Source organism: Protopterus annectens, chromosome 3.part0 (assembly GCF_019279795.1).
Source record: "Protopterus annectens isolate FY-2018-M chromosome 3.part0, PAN1.0, whole genome shotgun sequence".
NCBI lineage: Eukaryota > Metazoa > Chordata > Ceratodontiformes > Protopteridae > Protopterus > Protopterus annectens.
In genome coordinates, this window is record NC_056731.1 from 662,894,481 (window position 1) to 662,907,468 (window position 12,988).

General features: G+C 37.2%; 1 protein-coding gene across 1 annotated transcript in view; it reads right to left on the minus strand.

Moving 5' to 3' along the window:
• The window catches only part of LOC122796516 (band 4.1-like protein 4B), a 2,320,263-nt gene that overhangs the window by 849,458 nt on the left and 1,457,817 nt on the right, over positions 1 to 12,988 (minus strand). Inside the window, exon 5 of the mRNA XM_044065074.1 lies at positions 12,243 to 12,287. Coding sequence (XP_043921009.1) covers positions 12,243 to 12,287 — 45 coding nt within the window. The remainder of the gene's footprint in view (positions 1 to 12,242; positions 12,288 to 12,988) is intronic.

The window sequence follows — 12,988 nt, forward strand, 5'->3', positions numbered from 1 at the left end:
CCTCAGAAAAGGGAACTTTAAGCAATCCCCTGACTATAAGCTTGTTTTTGTGTTCCTGCAGGACCTTGGAACTAAAACCATGACAAATGGAGCATGAGTCTTGAAGGTGTACTACACCCAAACAGCAGACACAACTAATATGCCCGTCGGTTAATGACATTTTTTGTGAATAGGAATCACACTTTTTGAAGCCTGACTGCTACAGTTCTTTTTCTTCCTTGAACATAATGGCAAGCAACAATAACAACAAACACTGCCTAGGAAAATAGATTAATAATAAGCAGCTTAATTATCAAAACTATCAAACACACCACCTAGTAAAGAGTAACTGAAAAAAAAAAAAAAAAAAAAAATATATATATATATATATATATATATATATATATATACATATATATATATATATATATACACACACACACATATATATATATATATATATATATATATATATATTCTACTTTACTTTTTTTTTTTTTGAACAGCCATGCAGGGAAGAGAAAAAGGCTAGAGGAATGGTCTCTAACTAAAACGATGGCCTCTCTAGCCAGAGGAGACATCTCCAATTTAAATGTGAACAAAGACAACAGAGACAAACAACTGAACTCCACACTTTTAATTTGAAAAAAAAAAAAATATATATATAAAACAAAATACTTTTCGTCCGGCTTAGTAGCCAGACTTCATCAGACAAACCACAGATAAAATTCATGCCTTATATAGTGAATGATGCACCCTCCCTTCTGTTTAATTACAAGTTAATTACTTAATTGATCAACTCAATGGTCACACCAAACCAACTTTTGTCTTCTTTCTTTTTCTTCATACGAAAACATCCTACCAATTCTTGCATAAGCAACTACATATAATTAAAACCTTTACATCCAACAATAAACATAATGTCTGCAGTATGAAATAAATTCAAAAAATTATGTTTGCTAAAACATTTATATAAAAAGTTATTGTCTACACAAGTGTATGTGTACATCCTTCGTAATATACATAAAATCTACTCTTGTCAATTTCTTTTATTACTAAATGTAGCTCAAAGGGGCCGTCTCATCTAGACACACTTCTTAGTTTTAAAATATAAGTTATAGATGCTACTTCATTTAGACCTGCTTGCATCTAAACAGAGCTGACATAACAGTTCATGTTTTTTCAATACTAACTGGTAGGGGCCCCCTCTAGTGTCAGGTACAAGTTGTCCGATAATTCTAAATAGAAAGGTATGATCAGGATACCTAGCACAATGCCTAGCTAAGGCATTCTGCACTTTCCCTTTATTAATGTTGTATATGTGCTCATACACCCTTTCTCTGAGCTTTCTGTTGGTTTTACTGGCATAGAATGCTGGACAAATTTGGCACTAAGCTAAATACACTACAGATTTTGAGTTATAGTTAAACCTTCCATCAATCCTGTAGGTCCTATCCCTCACCGAAAAAGTGGTCCCAGGGGCCATAGAATGTGAATTTTTGAAAAACATATTTCTCCACAGAGGATGTCCTGAAACTTTAATTTTGGAACTTTTACATGAAGTTCAGTATAAAAGATGAAAATGGTTATATAAACTACTTCAGACACCATGGGAATGGGGTATGATGCTATTACACAGAATAATTTAGGAACTGGAACCTCCTACTCACTGACAAGACACTTGAAGAAAAAGTTGGTGTCAAACCAACCTTGATATTCAAGAGAGATAGGAATATGAAAGCTATATGGGAGGGGCACATGCACAAAGCATACAAAATGTCAGGTATGTTTAAATGTGATTCATGCAATTTTTTGTAAAGTTATTTATTTATTTTATTTTATTTTACATTTGTTGACCGGGCTAGTCTAACTGGATACATATCCATTTTCAGTAGAGGCCCGGGGAGATAAGCTCCACTTTAAACTAAATAAATCAAGACAAACAAACAAAAGTCCATGCAATATATAAAGTACATATACTTGAAGAATTTCTTCATCAACTTGAGTTATACAGTACTAAAAATATACAGATTGTGACTACTGAGTTTAATAAAGTAAAGTATTATTACCAAGGGAAAGAGATAGATATTCAACATTAGTATATTGGTTATGAATGTGCCTTTATAAAGATGCAAATTGGTTATGAAAAAGTGTATAACACTGAGAAGTGAGAGAATTATTGAATGTACGTACATGAAGAAGTAATTACAGTCATAGTGAAAGAAATAGATTGGTTAATATACAAGGTGGAAAGATAAGAGCTCACTGAAGAAGGCAAAGGTTGTTAGTAGCATACTCAGTGATAGCATCTTGGGAAATAAGATACTAAGAAGGGGGTGAGGGATGAAATTGCTAATACTGCAACATGGGTTATTGGAGGAGAGTTATAGAATAATGTTGTATTGGGGGGGGTTAGTCAGGGTTAGTACAAGGACAAAGCCGTTGTGTTTTTAGTTGAATCTTTAGTTGCTTTTTAAAGAGTGGTAATGATGAGAGAGATGTAAGTTTAGTGGGAAGCTTGTTCCAAATCTTCCCCACTGTATTAGAGAAAAGAGAATCACCAGCCTTGTTGTGGGATTTCTGGATGGTAACCAGTAGTTTATTTGCTGAGCGAAGGTTAGTAAGGTTTGTGTAGGGGGAGATGATGCTACTGAGAATAGGAGTATTACTAGGCTGGTACAGAATTTTATGGGTAATGGAGAGTTGTTGAAATTCTAGCTGGTTATTTAATTCAAGCCATCCTACAAGTCTGAGATTTAGACAGTGATGAGTTCTAAATGAGGACCCAGTAGCAAACCTGGAAATATTGTTATAAGAAGTGGACAATTTGTTTAGGTTGCTTTTGGAAAGATTAGTATAAACTGGTGAGGCATAGAAGAGGGTGGAGATCAGATGGGTCTGGGCAATAGTAGTTCTGGCTTCTGGGGTGAGAAAAGGTTTTATCCTATATAAGGATCCAAGTTTTCTGTTTACAGTTTTAATAGTGGCATTAATATGTGAGTCAAAGTTGAGGCTGTGGTCAATCAATACACCTAAGAGTTTTGTAGTTGGGTCAGGAGCTATGATTGTACCATCGATGGGTGTAATAGAGAAATCTATTGGGGTGGATTTAATAGTTGGAGTAAATAGTAACAGTTTGGTTTTTTTGGCATTAAGGAGGAGGCGACGATGTTGGAACCAGTTTTCTACTTGGTTAAATACTGTTTGGGTGATGGACTGGAGTTCAGATGAAGTGGATGCTTTACAAATCAAAGTGGAGTCATCTGCGTATTGTATGCTGGTAGGTAGAGGTAAATTAGTAGAAAGGTTGTTAATGAATATGAAGAAGAGTAGAGGTCCCAGGATAGAGCCCTGAGGGACATCAAGGGTAATAGGGAGCTGTTTGGATAGGTTATTATCCCAAAGGACAGCCTGCTGTCTATTGTGCATATAGGATTTGAACCATTGTAATGCCTGTGTATCAAGTGAGAATGAGTTGAGTATGTTGAGTAGTATTTGATGGTTGACCATATCAAAAGCTTTAGAGAGGTCAATGAACAGAGCAGAGGAGAGCATGTTATTGTTGCGATGTTTATTAATGCAGTCTGCAAAGGATAGGAGAGCAGTGGTGGTACTGTGGAATGATCTAAAACCATGTTGACAGTCAGCTAGAAGGTTATATTTGAGAATGTGATCAATGTGTTATGGCCCCTGGGACCACTTTTTCAGTGAGGGAAAGGACCTACAGGATTGAGGGAAGGTTTAACTGCAACTCAAAATCCGTAGTGTATTTAGCTCAGTGCCAAACTTGTCCAGCATTCTAGGTCAGTAAAACCGACAGAAAGCTCAGAGAAAGGGTGTATGAGCACATATACAACATTAATAAAGGGAAAGTGCAGAATGCCTTAGCTAGGCATTGTGCTAGGTATCCTGATCATACCTTTCTATTTAGAATTATCGGACAACTTGTACCTGACACTAGAGGGGGCCCCTACCAGTTAGTATTGAAAAAACATGAACTGTTATGGCAGCTCTGTTTGGATGCAAGCAGGTCTAAATGAAGTAGCATCTATAACTTGTATTTTAAAACTAAGAAGTGTGTCTAGATGAGACGGCCCCTTTGAGCTACATTTAGTAATAAAAGAAATTGACAAGAGTAGATTTTATGTATATTACGAAGAATGTACACATACACTTGTGTAGACAATAACTTTTTATATAAATTTTTTAGCAAACATAATTTTTCGAATTTATTTCATACTGCAGACATGTTTATTGTTGGATATAAAGGTTTTAATTATATGTAGTTGCTCATGCAAGAATTGGTAGGATGTTTTCGTATGAAGAAAAAGAAAGAAGAAAACAGAAGAAAGTTGGTTTGGTGTGACCTTTGAGTTGATCAATTAAGTAATTAACTTGTAATTAAACAGACGGGAGGGTGTATCATTCACTATATAAGGCATGAATTTTATCTGTGGTTTGTCTGATGAAGTCTGGCTACTAAGCCAGACGAAAGGCGCTTCACAATTATTGTTTGTTTTATATATTTTTATTTTTTTCATATTAAAAGTGTGGAGTTCACTCGTTTGCCTCTCAGTGGTCTTTACTCGCAGTTGGTTTGTGGTTGTTCAGATTATGGATCTCTAATTTAAATGACGAAACTTCTTTAGGAAGGGGAAGGAAGTAGAAAGGGGAGCCCTCTAATTTAAATGGGCAAGGAAAGAAAAGGCCAATTCTCTAACTTAAACGGGTGCGTTAAAGATAATAGAAAGTTTTTGAGAAAATGAGATAGGGAAGGAGCTGTAGGCCTGACGAAAGCGACGGCCAACCACAAACAAATGCAACAAGTGAAAAACTAGTAATTTACCACAAGGTGAAACCTAAAACACAGTAAATAACTACAACAACAACATTTATCCAAAAATATTATGAAAAAACAGAATAATATTGAAAACTATTTTCACTTAGCCTGAGTCTAGTGAGAGGTACCCTATCTAGTTTAGCAGCAAACGAGATCTGGGTTATCTTCCCTAAACATGATGGGATAGGGTGTAGCCTCAAACCAGTGGAAGTTCTCGAGCTTTAGTAATAGGAAGAGTCGGAACCACTGCTCGGTTCCAAACTCAACTAGCTAGTAAGAATGAAGGTAAGATGGGACAACATAACATTAAGTATTTAGTTCAACAATATAATCACATACAATTTCATCTGTCTTGTGTCTGCGCTCACAAACTTTCTTCCTTAAGCTTCAGGTGTTAACTTAAAGCATTCAAGTAAACATTTCTTGATTTTCTCATAGTTTAAGCAATCAATGGCAGACAATTTAGAAGCAGCAGTTACAGCTTTACCATGGAGTAAAGGAGCCAGGAACCATACCCAGAGCCCTTGGTCAACAATATTCTGTTTACATACTCTTTCAAATACACGGATAAAACTATCAAAATTACCCCCCTCTGTAAATTGTGGAAGAAATTTACTGACCTTTATTGCTTCTGGGGTTCAGTTATTCCCTTCCCCATTACCTCCATGCCAGCACCTCCCTCTCATGTTGACTCTGCTTCTCATTTTCTTCAGCCTCCAAATGCTGCAGCAGTCTCTTTGCTGATTCTAATTCCAAACATTTGGAGTCCAGTTCAAGTCTCTCTAACTCCGGACGGATCTTTAAGTCCTTTGAGGAAAAGGTGAACTGTCTCATTTCTGAGGGCTGCAAATTCCTGTCACAAGACTGGTTATCCTCCTGGTTGCTGGTCTGAGCTGCAACTAATGATGAAATAATGTCCTCTTTAATCAAGTCAGCATATACCAGTATTTTCGCTTTGCACACCTTGGCCAACTGGTCCTTTGTCGGCTTGCCATAATCCTCTGCTGACGTTTTTGTCTGCTCTCCCTGACTAAACAAAACTAACAAAAAATATATATATATTAAATGAATAAAACTGTTACGATATGACACTCTGAATGTCTACCTTGTGGCTGCTGAGAGAATGCACACCTTTAGTGAAAACTGCTTACAGGCTACAAAAACTCAATATCCACACCACTGCTCAGCAATATGTGGCATTCCCACACTAGGCCAGTAATCAAGAAATCTAAATCCTCACCAATGAGACTGGAGAGAGATGCTCACTTGGAATACAAATGAATATGCTCAGTATTTCCAGATGCAGATCTCTGCAAAAAGTACAATTCTCCTTAAGAACACATAAGGAGTGCAGTCAGCCCGAGGTCTGGGGTTCTTTATATCTGTCTTCCTCCAGGGCCCCAGTAAGGATCTCCACTAGCACAGCTACAGGGTTTACTCCTCAGTTGAGTGTCCAAGCCAAGTCCTCCAGCACTCTCTCTGTGAAACCAGTGCTTCGTGTCCCTGCTCCAAGTAGCAGATACACACAATGTGAGATTTGATTTTTTGTCAGGCCCAAGACAGAATACTCAATACTGAGAGATTTCTCTTTGCAATATCTAAAATTTTCAAGATAGCAGGCAGAATGACCTCATCTAGTCACCTGAGTCTAGGTTCTCACACTATTTCCCTTTGAAGTTTGAGGCAGGAGGTTAGCACAGATGTAATAAGATGTATATCTAAAGTTTTGCTGATATTTATGGCAGTGCCTGGGGCTTCCCCCCTTTTTACTGAGCTAATGAACAAATGTTTTGTCCAGTCATGCCATCTCTGGTCCTATTCAGAGCTGTGAGATAAACACTTCCATGTCCCTACAGGTGGTCCAATTAACAGTATTTTTCTTAAAGTTTTTTTTTTGTGAGAAAGCATGGTGTTCACTCCCATTTTGACAAGTGTTTGGAAAAGTACACACCAAATGGGGCATTATATTCAATGATTTGGCTAATTAGAGACAAGTACTGTGGAATGTTTATGTCCCTGGACCTGACATAATACCTTTATACATAAACTGTGTGATGAAAAAAGGCTTCTTTATAATAGTGGATACATGGTGATCAAATGGCAGTTCATTGATGACAGAGGTTCCCAGATCCCTGATTATGGGATCTACTTTCAGGGGTGTGCTGTCCATGTGATAGTTACAAGGGAAGAAATACTTGCCAAAGGAAACAGTTATACACTTTTGACATTTAGTTTTAGTCTACAGTTTTGACATCAGCTATCTGTGTAAGAAAGACTATCTTGGAGGATTTTGTTGTCCTCTTTGGAGTTTATGATGGCACCAAAGTTTATAGTTGGCTGCTCACTTGGTCAAACATACATAAACCCTTAATATTTGCTTTGACTTCAGAGAAGTTGATGTCAAACAGAAATGTCCCAAGGACTGAACCTTGTGGTACAATGGAAGTGGCAGGTCTTTTGGAGAAGGTTGAGCTATCTACCCTAATTACATGGGTTCTACCTGTGAGCCAATTTGCTCTTCAGTGAGTTACCCAGGGATTTACATTCACATGGGAGATGTTATCTATGGTGCCTGAGTGTGGGATTACGTTGAATGTTTTGGGGAGGTACAGATATGCTGTGTATTCATTTGCTCTTATTCACTGCTTCCCTCAACACCAAGAAATGCAGTGCAGTTTCCTTTGGTAAATCCAGAACTGATACAAAAATATACAGAGTCATGGCTGAGCAAAACTCTAATCAATGCAAACTAATTTAATTTGCTCCAAACCAACCCTCAGTCTAAGCTATATTTATCATAACCTCATCCAACAACACAAAAATAAAACCTGTAATGTACTCATAACTATTTGGCATTTGCATATTTGAAAATATGAAAATCCATCACCAGATAAAACAAGCAATCAAAAAAGCTCATCAAAAAGTTGGTCCCATATAATGGATTAAAAATGAAATGACTGACAATGCTAGAAAACACATACCCCAAACCTACCTTCTCTCCACACTCCTCTGTGCTGCTTCTATTGTAAATCGGTGTAAACTACAACAATGTTACAATAAAAGGGGCCACATTTACAGCAAATCTCCCACACACAACTCTCCACTGCCAGGCTCTGAAACACTTAATCTGTACAGACCTGTCATATTACCAAAGCTACAAATTATGAGTATGACACACATTATTTTTAGTCCAGAAAACTGTACACCTCCAGATAGTTTTATTACCTACTATTCTCCAACTAGAACTTTTCATTCTAAAGATAAACGCCAGTTACTCATTATTGTAGTGGTGTTTCTCTGTACATTTTTACTGTTGTTGAAGCTTTTCTCCCAGGGCCCCTGTTGTAAAGGGGCATATGCCCCAGATGGACTATCCCAGTAATCAAACGCAAATAAATGTTATCCAGTATGGTTAAAGGGAATCTGACTTGTTTATTGAGAACTCACACATTTGATATGGTTGAGCACTCAATCCTACTTCTCTATCTTCAAAACATTGGGATGAGCCCTGAATCCATAAACTGGTTCACAAACTTCCTGTCCAACAGATTCTTCGGAGTAAAGGTAGGGTGTACTCTACCTGACATTGCCTACACTCAATTCAGGAGTTCCACAAGGCTCGATTCTTGCCCCACTTCTGTTCTCAGTCTTCATCAATAAACTCCCACTAGACCTATACCAACATCCACTACTTCTATGTGCCAGTGATGCAGTCATCTATAGATGAAATCCTTTTCAAAAATCCATCCAATTACACAGCTGGCTCAATTTCCAAAAAAAAAAAAAATTGCTTAACCATAAAAATCCAAATCTTTGCTGTTTGGCATGTGAAATGAATAGCCAATCCCCCCAACCTCTTCACATAACAAACTGTGAAAATAACTCCACTGAATCTACCAAACCCATAAGATATCCAGGTACATGACTAGACCATGCTTTACCTTCCAAGAACATGCTGAAAAGCTTTGAGTCCAGAGACAGACTACCTTCTTTCTGGGCCAATAAAACCTCTTTGTTTCTATCTGCACCGGCAAGAGTGGTCACAGATAAATGCATCCTTCTTGCACAACTTGAGAATGGACTATTCTTGCTTGCTCTGCATCTGCCAGAGACTCAACTCCCATTCAAACCTTCTCCAAGAAAACATTCCAGTTCAGTTTATACTCCCCCTGGAATGGATACCAGTCTTTTCATAGTACTTCAACAACTTCACCCCCCCCCCCCCCCAAAAAAAAAACAATCAGAAAAAAAGCAAAAACTCCAAGCTATAGCTTCGGGATCCAAGCCAGCATTGCCTTGTCTTGACAAGCTCCATGCTTTCAAGGTACATTCTGCTAGTCATAGATTTTTAATCCTTGCCCCCAAGCTATGACAAGCAAACTGCAGAATCAAGTTTACCTATCTTTAGAACCAATTCAAGCACTACCTAAAAAAGCAGTAAGAACACAAATGCCTGACTAAAGGGCATGTCACATAATACAGCACCTTCCACAGAGGAAGACCCCCAAATAGATTCCCTCTTACCATTTCTCTTCTTACTCACACATTCTCTACTGTGTGTGTGTGCCTAGTTGGTTAGATAACAGCAAACTGCTTTGTCATGACTCCACTTAGACAACATGCTCTCTCTGCAGTTAGGCACTTACTAATTTACAGATGAGATCTACTGTACATTAACATGCTCTACATAATCAAGCCTGTTCTAACTACCTCATTTCCGCCTTCACACCTTTCCCCTTAATTTCCTCTCTTCCACCTTCTCACCTTTTTCTTCAACTTTTGGCTTGCCTGTGCTAATTTCCCTTTTATTGTACCTTTGTTATGTACATTTATATTATGCTTGCTTTTGAATCTTCACTGACTGACTGAAAGCTTCACATATATTAGCCACTATGTAAATGTATGCTACTCTGTTACTGTGCATATAACTTGACTGAGTCTACAATTTGGTCATTTAATTAGTGCTCCACCCCAGCAGTCAAATTCAAAAAATAAAATAGTCACCCTTTTTTCATCCCTTATTAGGTCCATCACTGAATATAATGCACTTCCTAGTACATACCTTGCCAAGCACCTAAACCAGCTTGAGAGACCTTACCTCAATATTACCAAAATTATCTCAGGTCTTAGTACCATTAGATACTCTGACAGACTAAAAGATACCTCTCTCTTCTGCATGTCATATTGCTTCATGACAGGTAATGTCTGCTTAGCTTTCCACACTATGACCATCCCAGGACTCTTTGAACTACATCACCTAAACAGAAAAAGTGGTAAAACAAAACACCAATTCTAGACACCTACACCTACACTATCATTTCAGCAGTACCAGATGGAGTGGCAACTACCTAACCCAACATATCCCTCCTTTCAGGAACAGGCTACCCTTAACCTATCAAGCAGAGTATTTCCCTATCAACCTTTAAAACAAATCACAACTGGATGAATGATCCCAAATTTTCATCACAGATGTGTGGAGAAAGTCTACTTAATTGGAGGACAGTGTCAGTATCCGACCATTACTGGGTGATGGTAGCTGGGCTTCTTGATGGTCTGTTTTGCCCATAAGCTTAGTAAGAACATATGAACATACGAACAACTTTCTGCAGTTTCTCATAGGTCAATATTCCTGAATCCAGAGCAGTTCTCGTTCTGGTAAGCTGTAAAGTGTAAAACAAATATGCAACACTTCTCAAGTTTCTCAGCAGCAAATAATGGAGGTAAGAGAAAACTGACAACACTTTTCTTTCTCTGACATTCTGTATTAATGAAAGGATACAACAGTTTATACTGCTCTCCTTATTTGGTCCTGCACTAGTGAGGAATGGTAGCTCGCTCTCCTCCTCAAACACAAAAGGTAACAATTCTCTCGCTTTCTTTCTTAGGTCTTGAACTACTGAGGATTAGTAGCAAAGCAAAAACAAGTACTGATTCTCCTGCTCTTTGTCAGTTTTACCATGACAAACAACACAGGTTAAAAAAAACAACAAAATAAACTATATTCTCTTTCAATAATTCTCCAATCAGGTAGAATGAAATTAATAAATAGTCCATCACCGGACCATCGGTATGCACATGGAAACATTTTGGGCCTTACAGTTTAGCCGCAGTTAGCCAGGAGCTTATGTCACATAGGAAATCTACAGCAAACTCACAGAAACAGTTCTTTAGGCACAAAATGTTGAACATGAATAGGATTTTGCATCATTTAAGAACATACCGTTACATGCAGCCCAAAACATATTACCTTACACATCAGAAGTGGGAAAAACAGGACAACAAGGAATTTCAAAACACTATTGCAAACTATTCTGTTACAGAACAGTTTTACTCCTGTAAATGCTGTATATGTTTCCAAACTCCCTACTATTCAATGGCTTCACTGAAAAATTTTAAGAAAAAAATGTGATTTGTTTTTTTTTAACTGAGTGGACCTCTGAGGTATTTTTGCAGGAATGAAGTTAAATGACTTATTCAAAGAGAAAGACTCAAGTACTTGATAAACCATAAAGATACTGGTGCAAGCTTCTGTATCCAAGTCAGAAGTAGCTTCTAAACTGGATTTCAAAGAATGACAGAGGAAAAAAAGTAGTGGTGTGCCACTGATTGTTGAAGGAAAATTCATGAGTTAGACACACTTTCATAAAGACAAATAGTGTGCAAATTGTGAAGAGGGTAAAGATATGAATTCTAACATATGCATCTGCATTTTCTATGCACCATAAAACAGTTGCAGACAGTGCTAGCATACACAAAGTCTAATGAAAGAACTACAAACTGCAATGTATTCTACCTTTACCTGGACTATTTCATGTGTGATAGGACCTCCTACAATAACATTTACTTAAAATCTACTTTCATACCATAGGGGAAATGAGCAGAAGGTAAAACATACTTCTTCCAAAAGAGAAACTGAGAATGGCTGTCCTGATGTAGAATTTGTCTTCACACGGGCACTTGCTCTTCCTGGATGACATAACCAAAACAGCAGTAAGAGAAGATATTCCCCAATGGGGCACTTATCTGGCAAAAAGCTGAAGTTGTAAACATTGAAATGATCAGACCAATGGTTGGAATGGAGTTCTGACTGGCAGCAGGAAAGTTCTGAGGGTAGTACGTCAGTACACCGCTTTTATGGCCTAGGTCTGACAGCAGCCTATGTGCGACGTCCCATGTACCCTACATTAGTATAAGACTTCTGTATACTTGCCGACATTGGGTCGCCTTCAGGCGGGAGATCTCCCAGGTTAAGAATGCTGCAGCAAGTGAACAGAAGGGCATCAAATGTGATGTAACAATTTTAAAAAGTGTTAAGTTTCACATTTATCAGTGAAACTAAATGTTACAAAAAATCAAGAAAGCTCTGTTTCTTTAAACAAATTAAATGCACTGCAATATTAATTAGTAAAATGCAAATACTTACTTTCCCAAAAGGATGTCTTGCCGAAGCTGTAGTACAAAAAGATACCTTAAATATAACAAGGAAAACAATTTTAACAAAACAAGTAAATATACCTTTAAAAAGTTTCTACATTCAATTTTCTTTAGTTTTCAATAATATGCTTATGCAGTTTGTTATATATCAGAATCTACAAAATTAAAACTACAACAAATCACATTGTTATATTTCATAGCACTTTTGTGAGGAATACAGTACTAAGGTACAATTTTTCAAGTTTGTTCTGTTCCACATTGTAAATAACTTCAGAATGGTGTATTTCACCTGATATTCACTTACTGATTAAATGGCACAACAAATTAGAAATGCTGGGAAGTTTGAGAAATCAACCTGCTCATTGACATCACTAGATTCCAAAACTGAAAAGCAATTACATGAGTAATTGCTAGAAAAGCTGCAGTATTACAAACAAAACCAAGTAAAAATATTAATTATTTCAAGCCACATACATAAAACAGACTTCAAAAGGTGTCAGAAGTTAAACTTTAAAACATAAATGGGTTTTACAACCTGGTTAAACATATCTAAAATACAAAATGCAGGTTTTATTACAAAGTAGCATATCTAAAATACAAAATGCAGGTTATATTACAAAGTAGCATATCTAAAATACAAAATGCAGGTGATATTAGAGCCTCAGACTCAAACAAACAACTAAAAATATATGGAACAATTTCTATCTCATATGAGCTCCACAGTCTCTCTTCCTC